Source organism: Chiloscyllium plagiosum, chromosome 7, assembly GCF_004010195.1.
Source record: "Chiloscyllium plagiosum isolate BGI_BamShark_2017 chromosome 7, ASM401019v2, whole genome shotgun sequence".
NCBI lineage: Eukaryota > Metazoa > Chordata > Chondrichthyes > Orectolobiformes > Hemiscylliidae > Chiloscyllium > Chiloscyllium plagiosum.
Window position 1 is genome coordinate 101,336,067 of NC_057716.1, and position 16,127 is coordinate 101,352,193.

Consider the following 16,127-nt stretch of genomic DNA (forward strand, 5'->3'; position numbering starts at 1 on the left):
GCAGAATACCGAGGAAAAGACGAGAGGGGAAAACTTACAGAGGAGGATACAAGGAGAAAATTCAATAGCTGGCTGGTTTTAAAACTTGAATTAGTTTTTTTAAACATGTTAATCAGGGTTATGAATCGGACCAGTATTGTCGAGCGAGAGGTAAAAGATAGGTTTAAGAGAAAAGGAGTTGTAAGTAGTTGGTTTTAATATTCTCTGTTGGACTGAGAATAAAGTTAATTTTTACTTTAAATAACGACCTCTGGTATAGTTTGTTGCCTCAATTTAACAGATTACGGCGAGAGATGAGCTTCTGTGTGTCAGATTTAAATTAGCAGAGGGGCTTACCCAGTGTCGTAACACAGTCATCATGAGTGGTGCTGAATATTGATTGTACAATGAAATCTCTGATATCTGGCCTTATGTCGGAGGCAGAGATGAAGAGCCTGAAGATATTTGGGCCTGGAACACAACCCTGAGGAACACTCAATTGAAAGCATGGGTGGTTTACTGAGTGGTGATTAATGGGACAAAAAAGTCCTGAGGCACCTCCTATAGTGATGACCTGCAGCTGAAATGGCTGATCTCCAACTACGATCATCTTATGTGCCAGGTATGACTAACCGGAGGAGCTTGTTCCCTGATTCCCAATGATCCCAGATTTGCTAGGGCTCCTTGCTGTCATACTCAGTCAAATGCTGTTTTGATAGAAGTCCATTCACCTCTTTAGTCCATGTTTGAACCAATGCTGTAATGAGTTCAGGAGCTGAGTGGCTCTGGCGGAACCTTAATTGAGTATCACTGAGCAGGTTATTGCTGAATAGGTGCTGCTGGACAGCACTTGGCGATACATTGAATCACTTTACCTTCATTTGCTATTAACAATAAAGTCACCATAATCCCAGAATTCCATTTGGCTGCTCTCTCTCATGCGAGAGTGAAGATCTAGACCCCCAAGGAGGGGCCGCTCGGCTCGGAGATCAGTCAAGTGAATCATTAGGAGTCCGGGCTATTTCAGCAAGGTTCACCAGTTTATTACGATGTCAGGCACAGGTTTGTCCAGCAACACAGGTTAACAGCTTCTGTATTCCTCGGATGAAACTGCACAATTGAATTTGAACAATAAGCCATTTTTGTGTTTAAAGATGCAGTACAACCTTAATTACAAAGGAAAACCAATCCAATGTAATAAGGTGACATAATGGACAGCAGGTTAATCCAATGATATTTCCTGGGAAACCGTATTGTCTCTCACACATTGTGTCTCGTGCTTGCAAGTTCAAGGTTAGGCAGAATCTTCAGTTAATGGCTTAGGATTCATTTTGTGAAGACTTCATTGTCTGCTTTGTCTTTTATTTCAGCCAGCTCAGCAAAGCAGGAAAGCAGCCTTCAACCATTTTAGCACAGTATTAATCCTGAAACAATTTTGTTAGGTTAGTTTACATTAAAATCCATTGTTATTAATAAAAAGCTTGCATAGATTTGTTGCTCCTGACAAGAGCTTAAATCCAGATTTTTAGATCCTCAAGACTAAAAGCTGATGAGGAGTATAAGCAGAGGGTCACACCACATTTTAGGTGAGGTGGAAATCTAACTCATGGCATTGGGGTCATTCTGCATCACAAACCAGTTGTTCAGCACACAGATAGATGGGACAGTAATTGGTCAGGATAGATTTGTTCTGTTTATGTATAGGACATACCCTGGGGAAAATTCTCCACATTGTTGGGTAGATGGCAGTGTTGTAGCTGTATTGGAACAGCGTGGCTAGTGGAACAGCAAGTTCTGGAGCACAACTCTTCAGCACTAATATTGGAATGTTTTCAATGCTCATAGACTTAGTGTCCATTTCTTGATGTCACATGGAATTGGCCGAATCAGATTGGCTGAAGCCTGGTATCTGTAATGCTGGGGATCACTGGAGACCGCAGAGCTGGAACATCCACTCAGTGCTTCCAGCTGAAGATCGTTGCGAATGCTTCAGCCTTATCTTTTGCACTGATGCACTGGGCTCCCATCACTGGGGTCAGGAAGGGAGTTTCTGTGGAACTTCTTCCACCTCTAGTGAGTAGTATTAATCATCCTCCAGCACTCATGAGTGGATGTGGCAGGACGTGGATCCAATCTATTAGCTCTTTCTATGACTTGTCGTTTACCCTGCTTGGTACACAAGCCATCCTGTTTTGTAGTTTCACCCTCACCTCCTTCCACCTATCCTCAGCCTGCTTGGCACACCAGCCTCATTCCTGAAAAAGGGCTTATGCCCGAAACATCGATTCTCCTGCTCCTCGGATGCTGCCTGGCTTGCTGTACTTTTCCAGCACCACACTTTTCAACTCTGGTCTCCAGCATCTGCAGTCCTCACATTTTTCTTGTAGTTTCATGAGATTGACGAGAGTTTCCCTAAAAGGTTATTTCTCCTACAACCAAATGTCCTTCTACTTTTATGCTACTGAGTCCAGAGAAAGGGGCAAGAACACAAACAAATTCCATAAGTATCAAACACATGCAACCAGAAGACCAGTTTTATTTCTTTGTGCATTAGCTATGAACAGAGCAATTCCAACTACATTACATAAAATCACTGGGAATGAGCGATATCACAGGCTGTAACACCACACAGAAGTGATCAGGGCTGCTTGCATCTGAAAAAAAACAAACGGATCAGAACACAACGCTTGTGGAAGACACTGAGATAATTCACCAACAGAAACTTTTCAATTAACAAACTAATGTTCCAGTATTGGAAAACTGACAATCTTTTTTAAATAGGACAATACTGAAACAAACCACTTCCAAAATCTCACTGTTGGGAAACTATTATATTTACATATAGTCATACAGGTGGCAATGACTCACATTGAACATAATAGACACAAGATAAAAGTATACAGATGGCTAGCTTAAAACCTTGATTGCAAGGTAAACTAATATCTCACTCACGAGAAAAAATACATGGTTGCAGGACTTACAATAATTAAAATACTGGTAAGTCAGGCCCCTCAGGATTGGAGACAAACCTGCCAAGGCTACAGCAGCATTTAAAAAAAAATAAAAGATGATCAACATCTTAATTCAGACCGCTTGCAATGAGCTGGACAGGTTTACAAGAACTCGAATAGGGCTCATGGGTTTATTTGGCATCAGTTGTCCCTGGGGTAGGGGAAGGAGTAAGAGTAAAAGTGAAAAAAAATCTCTGCTCCAGACTGTTACACACATTATCCAGCAGGGGGCATGGGGTATGCAGAGATGTCAAGGATTGGTTCCACCATCATGCTCATCTATCAGCTCCCACCATCCAATCCCTACAGAATTGACTGAAATACCTACAGGCTCCAGCAAGGTTCAATGGACCTCATGGCCAAAGTCCACAGGGTTAGCAGTAACCTCTTGCTTTGCCGAAAAGGAGTTGAGACCGATGCAGAAGGAAGTGTGTGATGTTTTGAGACTGGGAGTCATTAATGCTTCAGATAAAACGCCTTACAACCTGGTTGAGAGAATCAATTTCAAATTCATGGAAGACAAATTAACCTTGACCAAGGTTGAATGAACAATGCCAATCTGATATCACCCAGGGTTGCCAACTCTCCAGATTTGTCCTGGCTTCCTTGGATTTAGAAAGATCATCTCTGACACCACAGGAAAAGGATTTCAACATTTCTGCTCTTTTTAAAAATGAGAGTTTGGAAAGAAAAAATGATCAAGGGACTGTCAAGAATCAGCCAAAGAGTAATAATGAAGAGCCTTCTTACTTTCTCATTGGTCAGATGCATTGCCGCAGAGCCAATGGGAAAGGGCTGTAAAAGGGAATAGGATGGAAGGTAGTCTTGGAAATATTCTGGGATGTTTAATCTCAAATGCAACTCTATCCAGAATTAGCTGCAGACTAATCTCTAACCACTGTTCCAGCCTATGAACAATGAGAAAATAAACTCCCAACCCAAAAGCAAAAACAAAAAAAAACAGAAGACTGACTTTCTACCTTTTGATAATATATCAATGAAAATCATGACTCTCCTGCAATTCTCTACAGTAGGCAGGCTCTTGTAGCAATCACCCAACAATTGCTTCAGAGATTCATTTTTCTCTCGCTCAAGAGTTCTCATGAAAATAATGAACCATTGAAAATAAACCAATGGACACCCCTTTCCAGAAATTATATAAAAAAGGTAGAATCAAATGTGGTTCAAGGGTATGAATAGCTTCATGTAAATTCAGTTCTTAACTGCCCATTTCAGTCACTGCCCTAGGACCATCCAATGAACATAACTTGAAAGAATGATCAAGCTTTACATTGGCTGTTTAAGGATCACACATTAACTGCATCACTTACATAATTGCCTCCTGAAGCATTTGGAAGGTCAGCTCAAAGACCTCTTAAAAAGCAACACCAGTAGCTTTAAAAACAAACACAATCAACCTTCTCCCACTTCTAATCTGGATATCACATAATACCTTAGATATGTTTGGACTTTCCCGTATGCTCAAATTGTCACAACAGAACTTCATGCAATGGAGAAACTAGAGTAAATTGCTGTTTTAATGGTAGAACTGCTTGTTCCAAGCACCAGCTGCCCTTTGACTAGCATTCAAAGCACCATAGCCCAGAGTTGGTAAACATGAACCACAGCTGAATGCTTCACATTTACAATGGCAACTTCTGCATTTCAGTTGACAGAATATGAGGAAATTGCACTGGTGTGGGTCTTCCATTTGCAAGTCCCACGAGTTTCCTCTCACTTCTCTGCTCTTTCCTTTCCGACTGGTTATTGAACACGCTCAGTAAAGTTTGCTGGGAACACACTCCTGGCCATCTTCAGATCTTTGCGCTGAATCCAGTCAATCTCCTTTATGCCCATGAGCCAGCCTTCATCCTGTGGAGGAAAAGATCATTACAAATAAACAGTGATGCAACATTAGCAAGAATCAGCTTTCCCATCTCAGATGGCATGGAGTTCAATTTCTGCTCACCAGTCAGTTTTATCACGGTAAAAAGGGGTCATCTGGGACCTGCCCTTTTGTACCTTTCCCCAGGTTCGGGTAAAGGTCGCATGCTCAGCAGAATTTCAATGGTGAGGGACAGAGAGCTAAAGCCAACATTTCGATACACAAACATACATTTGGATACACCATTTATTTTGCATGGTATGTACGCAGAATGCACCCTGTTCATCTAGAGTGTCTCCCATTTTTCATTCACTGTTTTATATGACTGGTCCAGTTCAATTTCTGATCAACGGTAACCCCAGGATATTGAGAGTGGGATAATTCAGTAAAGCCAATGCCATTGAATGCCAAGATAAAATTGGTGACTCAAGAGTGCTATGGAATTCAGGAATGTATCAGTATGAGAAGACATTACTTGGGAGCCTTGTGTCTAGACCTGAAGTTAGAAAGAACAATACACTTAAAACTTGCATTTTTATAGAACCTTTCACAACCACAGGACTTTAAATGGATGTGAAGTGCTTTTGAAATCTAGTCACTTACAATACAGAAGTGTGCAGCCAATATGCCCATAGGATGGTCCCACAAACAATGAGACAACTCATTGTCTCAGTCAAATTATATAGTGTCAGATGTGGCTTTGGTCACCAGGGAAGACTTCATTGCTCTTCTCCAACATAGTAGCTCAGAACCCTCATCAGAGGGCAAGCAGAGCATCCATTTAATCAGTTCTATCAGATGAGACATCTGAGAATGCAGCACTTCTTCACCATAAGTCAACCTAGATCATGTTCAAGTGGGATCACATTACTACAATCCCATTCCCTGCCAAATACCAACTGCTCCTTTACTGAACTGTGTGAATGCATTGAACTTAAAATCAAATTGCAAAACGTAGGCTTTAAACACATCTTCAGATAGAGTTCCCATTTCCTCCTCTCCATTCCCATATCTCAGTAATCCAATAACTTTTGATGCTTTGTGCTGCAAAACGCCTGATGCTTATATCCCAATACTGTAAAGGAATACCATTTCCGATTTCTATCGGTGAAGCAGCAAGTTTTGGAAATATTCAGCAGACCAGTCAGTATTGCTAAAACAAAACACAAAAGGTAATATTATGGATCATGAAGAAAGCTTGAAGGAAGGTCTCTGACCAGAGATTTTAATGCTGTTCCTCTCTCCACAGTTACTGCCAGGAATGAGGAGTGCTTCCAACGGTTTCGGTTTATGGCATGGAGAACACATTTGCTTTGATCTTAAACCATATTAAGTGTTTGCCACTGCACTTTCAATTGATGCGGAAAACGGAAAGGAGGTCACATCATAGATGCCATAACGTCGTTTGGTCATGGAGAATTTTATAATTTGGAAGGCAAAGAACACAAAGGTTTTCGAAGCTCAGAGTAGCATCATTATTTCATTTTGTCCATCACCACTTGATTGAAGCTTGCAGCATTCAAATTGGTTGCCATGATTCCTATATGACTTTCAAAGTTAGTCTTGGTTTTAAAAGCACTTCGGGACAACATGAAGTTGTAAAAGGCAAACTAAGGGACTACATGAAATGGAAGATTTTCCACCTCCTTTTTCAACCCCAAATTTACCACACAACATTCTACACCGAAATAAAGTTGTGAAGTTCCTCTGACCATAGTTAATGTTTATGAACTGCTCACCTGTTCTTCTGGGTTTTCATGAGTAACAACAAAAATGACATCGCCTACTTTAAGGTTCAGCTCGTCGGTGTCTGTTGCATTGTAATCATGGAGAGCACGAACCTGCCACAACAACAAAGTTCATTACAATTCATGCGCTTCCGTTCTATTCCACAAAAATTTCAGCGTCAATTCTCATGGGTCGCTGACGCCAATATTTCCTTGGCACGAATCAGCAGCTTCAAGTTGTCTGCATTAACCAAAACATCCAAGGTGGTCACTGACATCAAGGGCTTAAAGGAGGGAATTCCAGTGCTCAGGGCAAAAACTGAAGCCACAGCTGCTAACAATGGAACTGAAGGAACTAGAAAGGTGTGGGCCACCAGAATTGAAGCAGTTCAGAGTTGCAGGGCTGAGACGACTGGGGAATCAAGGACAGTGGCATTAATAACCCTTTGAGTTCGAGCGGCAGGAGCAGAGAGCAGAAGAAGCAGAGGTTGCTGGGAAGGTAAGTGATTGTTGTTTTAAGTAGGTGCTATCTAAACCATACAGCCTCCCTCCCAGCTACCACCACTAACCTTGAGTTTGTAGACTCGGTTAGATTAAGGAGCCTTGGATGACGAGAACAGAGGAGCTTCACGTGAAAAAGAAGCAGGCAGGTTACGTAAGGTGGAGGTAGCAAGCGTCTAGCACAGCTTTACAGGATTACAGGCTTACCAGAAAGGAGCTCAGAATTGGACTGAGGAGAGCCAGGAGGGGGCACAAGAAAGGCTTGGCAAGAAGAAGGATTAGGGAGAACCCAAAAGGCATTTTACTCATACGTGAGGAATAAGAGAACGATCAGGGAGAAGGTAGGGACGGTCAGGGATAGCGTAGGGAACTTGTGCTGTGGAGGCTGAGCAGATAGAGGAAGCCCTACATGAGTTTTTTGCTTCAATTTTCACTCAGGAAAGGGACCTTGTTGTGAGTGAGAACTTTGAGGAGCTGGGAAACTGACTTGAACAGATAGAGATTGATGAAGTTGATGTGCTGGAAACTTTGGCAAACATCAAGACTGATCATTCCCCAGGGCCAGAGCAGGTTTGTCCTCGATTGCTCTGGGAATCGAGAAATGAGGTTGCTAAGCCACTGGCGAAGATGTTTCCTCTCTCCATGGGAATAGTACAGGAGGATTGGAGGGGGGCAAATGTTGTTCCTCTTTTAAAGAAGGGGAATAGGGAAATCCCTAACAATTACAGACCAGTCAGTCTTATGTCTTTGGTCGGCAAGGCCTTGGAAAGAATTCCAAGGGATAGGATTTATGACTGTTTGGAAAAGTAGAGCAAGATTAAGGGCAGTCAGCACAGCTTTTAGGAGCAGGTCATGCCTCAAATCTTATCGAGTTCTTCGAGGTGACAATGAGACAGGTCGATGAAGGCCGAGCAGTGGGTGTGGCGTACGTGGACTTCAGCAAGGCATTTCATAAAGGTTCCCCATGGTGGGCTCATGCATAAAGTCAGGAGGTATGGGATACTGGGAGATTTGGCTGTCTGGATTCAGAATTGGTTGGCTGACAGAAGGCAGAGAGTGGTTGTAGATGGAAAGTATTCTGCCTGGAGATCAGTGGTGAGTGGGGTCCCAGAGGGCTCTGTTCTTGGGCCTTTGCTCTTTGTAGTTTTTATAAATGAATTGGATGAGGGCGTTGAGGGGTGGGTTAGTAAATTTACCGATTACACAAAGGCTGGAGAAGCTGTTGATAGTATCGAGGGCTATTGCAGGCTGCAGCATGACATTGACAGGATACAGAGCTGAGCTGAGAAACGGCAGACGGAGTTCAACCTGGATAAATGGCAAGTGATGGATTTTGAAAGGTCAAACTTGAATGCTGAATATAGGATTAAAGACAGGATTCTTGGCAGTGTGGAGGAACAGAGCGATCTTGGTGTTCAAGTACATAGATCCCTCAAAGTTGTCACCCAAGTGGATAGGGTTGTTAAGAAAGCATATGGTGTTTTGGTTTTCATTAACTGGGAATCAAGTTTAAGAGTTGCGAGGTTTTGCTGCACCTCTACAAAACTCTGGTGAGACCAGACTTGGAATATTGTGTCCAGTTCTGGTCGCCCTATTCTAGCAAAGATATGGAGGCTTTGGAGAGGGTGCAAAGGAGATTTACCAGGATGCTGCCTGGACTAAAGGGCTTGTCTTACGAAGAGGTTGATTGAGCTCGGACCTTTCTCCCTGGACAGAAGGAGGAAGAGAGGTGACTTGATCGAGGTGTACAAGACAACGAGAGGCATGGATAGAGTCGATAGCCAGAGACTTTCCCCAGGGCAGGACTGACTGCCATGAGGGGTCACAGTTTTAAGGTGTTAGGAGGAAGGTATAGAGATGATGTCAGAAGTAGGTACTTTACACAGATTTGTGAGCATATGGAATGCGTTGCCAGGGTTGCAGTGGAAACAGAGTCATTAGGGGTATTTAAGTGACTACTGGACATGCACATGGACAGCAGTGAATTGAGGGGAGCGTAGTTTAGGTAATTTTATTTCAGGTCAAGACTTCATAGTTACCCTGATTATTGTAGTCATTCCAAAAACTGCTGCACATGGTAATGATACCAACTCAGTCACATAGTTACATTTGGCATGGTTATTCACTATATTGCATTTATGTTCATGTGCTCTCAACTCTTTGTAGAGTGTAGTAGTGCGTCTTCTTCCACAATGTGTAATGCCAGTGGTATTTATACAGTGAGGGACAGCTCCATGACAGTACTGCAAGTTTGTTGAAGGGTCCTAATTTCCTTAAAAACACAAATGAATTCTCTACGTGCTTTTCCCAATTTAAATTTCAACCTGTAAATTGTTACCCTCCACACCCCTCAAAGGTAGTGTCGTAGCTCCAATAGTGGACAAGCTTTTCTCACTGTGCTGACCTCTGTCCATGAGGCTAGTGTAGAATACAGATGGGATATGGAACTGCAGTCTCTCCCATCCCCACACATTCAAAACAAAAGCCCTGCTGAACATACACTAACTGATGGACTTTTTATTTTTCTGGTCAAACTTGATTAAATTAGATTCCCTACAGTGTGGAAACAGGCCCTTCGGCCCAACAAGTCCACACTGACCCTCCGAAGAGTAACGCACCCAGATCCATTTCCCTCTGACTAATGCACCTAGCACTATGGACAATTTAGAATGGCCAATTCACCTAACCTGCACATCTGTGTGTGTGGGAGGAAACCAGAGCAGCTGGAGGAAACCCACGCAGACATGGGGAGAACGTGCAAACTCCACACATACAGTCACCCAAGGCTGGAATCGAACCTGGGTCCCTCGCGCTGTGAGGCAGCAGTGCTAACCACTGAGCCATCGTGCCACCCCTAAAGATAGGAGTAATATGAAGTAGTAGCAGCTACTTCAATGCATTTTGCTACCAAATTAAACTCGACACCCACCTTAAACTGAAATCCAGGGGGCATTTCCATATCCTCAGCAGGGACTGTATCGTACACAGCTCCATTTGTGGTTGCTGGAAGAGTCTCGGTCACTACAGCTGGCAACGCATCCTTGGGCTTAATTTAGGAAAAATAGGCAGCATTTAGCATAATGCAAATTTCAGCAGCACTGAAGTAACGTGGAAAAACTAAACCATACTGCTTACCTACTCCACCTTACACTTGTACTGAGCCTTCAATGGAGTGCTTTATCAAATAACATTTGACAATTATTTGAACAAACACGAGGGGACAAAGGCTTTGTCTAAAAGTATCAAGGAGGTTCTCAAGATCTGCCAAGGATACAGCAGTTTAGGTGGGACTTCCAGAGCTCAGTGCCTAGATACCAGAAGGTACAATCAAAGTCTGGAACATTTAAATATCAGTGCTATGGCCATGGCTCCCCAGAGCTGTAGGGGACTGAAGAAGGTTACAAGATAAGAGCAGGCAATGTGAAGGATTCTAAACCTCCGAGGATTTTTTTTTTTTTTAATAAGTTGAGGCATTGTTGGACCAGGAGCCAAAGCTAGTCAGCAAGCAAAAGGGGTGTTGGTGAATGGAAATTGAAACCAACATACAACTAGCCCAGAGAGTGGTGGGGGCATGGAATGCGCTGCCTGTGGGAGTGGCAGAGTCAGAATCATTGGTGATCTTTGAGTGGCAATTGGATAGGTACATGGATGGGTGCTTAAGCTAGGACAAACGTTCCGCACAACATCGTGGGCCAAAGGGCCTGTTCTGTGCTATATTGTTCTATGTTCTATGTAACATTTGGCATGAACAAAAACTCAGTTTATTTGCCATCTTGTCATTTCAAACAAGTGTAGCCTTCACCATCACTTTAGGAGAGAACCTTTGAGACAACTCAGGAGTAGGCACCAATTGCGGTCACCCTTTGGGTGAGATGCTGAACCCCCTCTAAGAAATCCCACATCACTAATCCAGGAATACCAGAGGAATTCTCCTTGTATATGCTGGTCAACACTGATCTCTGAATCATCGAACCAGCACCAAATCTGATGAAGTCAGCTTGCATACAAGTTGTGGGATAGTTTTCTGTGCAGAATGGCTGCCATAATGGTTGGCAAAACAGAAGCAACTGCAGTATAAAGCTATACATTGGGGGCAAAGTGTTTTTGGACTTTGGACGATGTGAAAGGTCCTTGCAAGTTTATCACCCCACCGTCTCCCAATTCAAGTGGGCCCTTAGGGTACATGAAGATTTAAAAAGGGAATACCAGTGTCTGGGGGTTAAATCACTGAAAAGACAGTCAGCGCTGGGGAAGAAAAAAAAGAATGGCAAGTGTAGATGTGGCTGGAGTCAGAACCAATTGGGTTTTCAGAGCACTGACTCGAAACAGTGGGGACTTGGAGGGTTTGAAATACAAGCAGTTTGCAAATTTGAGACATTAGGAGACAAGAATTCAAGTGTAGGATGAATTGTACCCTCTAAGTTTGGCTTCCACCATGTGATCCTACTAAAAAGTCTGCACAGCTTCAGTTCAGTCAGATGTCAACAGGTCCACTCTGCTTTACTGTTTTAACCAATTCGCACATTATTCAAGTCCCAGGGTAGAAGAAAACCCAAAAACAGCAGCAGAGTGGAACGGATGCTACATATGAAAACGACAGACAAGACACCCGCTGGGATGAACAAGATAGTTTAACCAACATCCTTACTCCAGATTCCCTGAAAACACAACTAGGTTATTAATGACTATGAAATGTTACAGAACCAAGCTAAGTAGATGGACTTGTAATAACAAATCAACCACAATCTAACAGACGTGCAGGGCTGAAATGCCTCTATTGCTATGGTAGAAACTTCTCTCGATATTTCCCCTCACCATGGCCAGCTCTGTACCAGCTTCATTTTCCAAAAGTTCGTTCTTTGGTTCTGGCTGGGCCTCCAACTGAAATTCAGGGAAATATTATTAGATGGAAGACTGGCATCCAACATTACAAATCATATTCAAATAAAATGCTTTGATTACTAAGGTATAATAGCATAGCCAATGTCCAGAAACCCAGAGGCCCAAATGCTCAGAGACAAGTTCAAATCACAGCTAGGTAATTAAAATTCAACTCACCTAGAATAAAATCTTAGTCTGATGACTATGTTGCTGTAAAAACCCAACTGGTTCACTGAGAATCTTGAGTGGGGAGTGAGGAGTGAACCAGTTTTCCTTCTTCAACCTTCCACATACACAGCTATGTGGCTGGCACTTGAGCACTCAGCAAACCACATGTGGGATTGATCCTCTACAGATGATGATACTATGTACCTACACAGTGTAGCAGCCCCTCCCCATCAAGGACAGTCAGGGAGGCCAACAAATGCTGGCCTTGCCACTGATGCTCATGGGCCCAGTACAATTTTTTTTTTTAAAAAAAGATGCTTTGTTAAATTGAGGTCTACCTGCTCTTCAGGTGATGTTCAAAAAGATCAATGGTCCAGGGCAGTACAGAGGAATGCTGCATAGTCAGTGGTGCTGTCTTTCACATGAGTTTGAAAATGGGAATAATAGAATCATGAGATAATCATTTAAGTGAATCAGTGGAGTCCACCCTGGTGTCATGAGTCAACAAATCACCACAATCATGCATCTCACTTTTACTGTGTATAAAATGACTCATCCTTAAAACATGGCCTATACTTTAAGAAATAAGTCATTGGAGGCAAAAAACATATCAGCCCAATCTACCAAAAGGTGCCAGTATAAACATTTTCTTCCACTCTGTCCATTAAATGGTGCGGACAAGTGAAGAGAATAAAAGTTCCAGAGAACTAGCACAGGCATGGGTAGACTTGCCTCTGTCTGAGCGACAAGATTCATTGCTCGAGTTCATCTGTGACAGTGAAGAGCCGAATAGCCTGCTAGCACCTTCTCAACCTGCACTCAGGTACTGACTGTACAATATCGATTGCTACTTTCAGTGCATGAGGGGAAAGAATTACATTGCACTTCTAAATTCAAGCTCCAGTCTTGGCAATGGTTGCTGGACGGGGGTGAGCACTTATGTTGGTGGATACATGGATGGGTGGGAGTCAGAGTCAGAGGCCAGAATTGGAACATCCTTTGAACTTCAGCCCTCAAAGTCTGCCTTTGTAATATGCACTCCATTCAGTAGAAGAAATAATCAACTTTCCAACTTACTCACTATGACTAACAAATCTGTCCCCTTTCATTTCCATCTCATCAGCAATCAAAAGGAAGTTGATCAGGGAAGCAATCTAAGGAACTCCATGCTTTGCTACTGAAACGAGCTGTATTTCTGGCCCTAAATTAGTTTCATCTTGATCTTAATATGAAAGAAAAAAATGAAACATCTGATTTCAGATGCTGCAAAAACCAAGCACAAAGCCAAATGATGTATGAAAGTCACCAAAATACACTCATACAGTATTAGTTATAGAAAGTCTTGGTTCCTACAACAGATGTAACTTTGTCTTCAGCTTCCTTCTCTGCAACTTCACTGGTGGCATTCACTTGCTCCACTGTCTGCAACAGAACAAAGTATAAAATTATCAGAGGAGCAATCCGTCAATTGAAAAATCAGAAATGCACTGGGGTCACTTATGGTCAATGTTGTGCACGACTTAGATGGCAACTTCAACAATAGGAAACACCCCAGAAACACTATCAAAGTGTGCCACTAACCTTGCAAAGTAATTAAGTGACTAAATTTTTAGTCGAGGAAACCAGTTTAAGTTGTGTCTTAAAGGAAGAGGAAAGAGGTACATCGTCAAAAAGTACCATTAAGTCCTTAATTGAGAACAGCACTCCCTTTGCCTGTCTGCATGGTATCTAAATATTAAGAGCATCAGTAGTCATATTCTACACTTTGTTCAAATGTATTTAAGATGGCAAAGTGTTAAATCCATACTTTTGAAAATATCAAATGGAACTCTTCAAGCCAGAGAAAGTTTCAGCTTAGTTTTGGGAGAAATAAGATGAAGAACACCTTCACAAAAATCTATGAACGAGGTGCCAGAAGACTGGAAGGTGGCTAATATGGTGGCAATATTCAAGAAAGGTGGAAAGAAAGAAAAAAATAACTATAGACCGGTGAGCCTGATATCAGTGGTGGCTGAGCTGTTGGAGGAGATTGAGGGACAGGTTTCAGATGAATTTAGAAAACACTGATTAGGGATAATCAGCATGGCTTCGTGCATGGGAAATTATGTCTCACTATCTTGAATTTTTTTGGGGGAAGAGGTGACAAAACATTGATGAAGGCAGAGCAATATATGTTGTCTATGTGGACTTCAGCAAGGCATTCGACAAGGTTCCACACAGTCGACTGGTTAGCAAAGTTAGTTCACATGGAATTCAGTAGGAACTAGCCAACTGGGTACAAAATTGGCCTGAAGGCAGGATACAGGTGGTGGTAGAGGTTTGGTTTTGGGACTGGAGGTGTGTGGCTAGTGGTGTGCCACAAATATCGGTGTTGGGTGCACCGTTTTTCTTCATATATTTAAATTCAAACTGTTTATAAGAGGTATGATTAGTAAGTTTGCAGATGACACCAAAATAAATGGCATGAGTATGGAGTACAACCACACCTTGATCAGATAGGCCAAGGAGTGGTGGATGAAGATAAATGTGAAGTGCTGCATTTTGGCAAGACAAATCAGGGCAGGACTTAGATACTTCACGGTAAGGTCCTGGGGGATGTTGCTGAACAAAGAGACCTTGGTGTGCAGGTTCATGGCTCCTTGACAGTGCAGTCACAGATAGACACAGTGGTGAAGGAGGCATTTGGCATGCTTGCCTGTATTAGTCAGTGCATTGAACATAGGAGTTTAGATGCCATGTTGTAGGTGTACAGGAAATTGTTAAGGGCACTTTAGAATACTGTGTTCAATTCTGGTGCTTCGACTAAAGGAAAGATTTTGTTAAAGCTTGAAAGGGCCTAAAAGACTTAAGGATGCTGCCAGGATTGGAAGGTCTGAACTGAATAGTGGCTTTTTCCACTGGAGGCTGAGGGGTGGCCTTAGAGGTTTATAAAATTATAAGGGACATGGACAGGGCAAACAGCCAAGGTCTTTCAGTTCACAGGTCAAAGGTGAGGCACAATGCTTCAATTCTAAACTGAAAGTGTTGTGTCCAACAGTGATGGCATTGTCTAAATGAGAATCGTATTCATGGCAAAGTTGGAGGTGATGGGAATAGCAAAAAGCAAATCAATGACATTACTAAAATGTTCAGTCTGAACATCGGGTTAGATGGCATGTGCACGTGCGTGCACAGAAATGTTTTAACAGCAATGCATCATGCTCCACCCCAACTGCCCATCAGCAAGAAACCCAGATCAAGTGCCAAATCAGGCATTAAACGGTGACTGGATGGCTGCAGGCTTCTCAACCAGACACATTTGGCAGCAAAGATGCCTCACCCCACCTGGAGCTGTCAGCCAGAGGCCAGCTATGGCAGTGTACAGCAGAGGGAGCAAAGCCAAGACTACTGGCCGAATACCAGCTCTTAAGCAAAATATTACTGCTTCGATTGGGAGTGCGGGGTCAGCAGTCAGAGTCAAGGCAGGCCATACCCCGAACTTCACCTGTGCTCCAAATTTCCTCTAACTTGGGCTAAAACCAAACAGGCTTTCACGAAGCAAAGGCCACCCATCTTTTGTCTGCTAGTAAGGCTGATGGCGGGTACATTTATCAGTTAAGGGATTTAATCGGTGCCTTCCTGCTCAAAACTTCCACTGTCAAGATAGTCAACACCTACCTGGTGCCACTACTCGGTATATGCTCCCCCATGATTTTCCTGGCCATTTGTCAAAGGGAAAATCCTGCCCAGTGTAAATAATCACCCAAGGTTATGCATGCCAAAAGCATGATGCGAAGAACTACCCTTATTCTGGAATGGTGCCAAAGGTCAGTTCCAGTACAAACACCAGAACATAACCTACGAACTCTCTCCCTGACCAAGTGCCACTGTGTTTAAAATCACCATTCTGATTTCAATCAGACTCCAGGTGGCATAGCAGGGCAGCTGCTGAACAGCCAAAAATAACTAAAGAAAAATAACTGGGTTCTGAAAGGT

General features: G+C 42.8%; 1 protein-coding gene across 5 annotated transcripts in view; it reads right to left on the bottom strand.

Moving 5' to 3' along the window:
* Positions 1–2,495: 2,495 nt before the first annotated feature.
* Positions 2,496–16,127, bottom strand: part of LOC122551801 (myc box-dependent-interacting protein 1-like) — a 156,329-nt gene continuing 142,697 nt past the window's right edge. For all 5 annotated transcript variants that reach the window (XM_043694269.1, XM_043694271.1, XM_043694270.1 and 2 more), the window contains 5 exons: positions 13,506–13,574; positions 11,919–11,984; positions 10,033–10,149; positions 6,615–6,716; positions 2,496–4,862 (listed from right to left, as the gene is read on the bottom strand). In XM_043694269.1, coding sequence (XP_043550204.1) covers positions 4,755–4,862; positions 6,615–6,716; positions 10,033–10,149; positions 11,919–11,984; positions 13,506–13,574 — 462 coding nt within the window. In that variant the 3' untranslated portion in view covers positions 2,496–4,754. The remainder of the gene's footprint in view (positions 4,863–6,614; positions 6,717–10,032; positions 10,150–11,918; positions 11,985–13,505; positions 13,575–16,127) is intronic.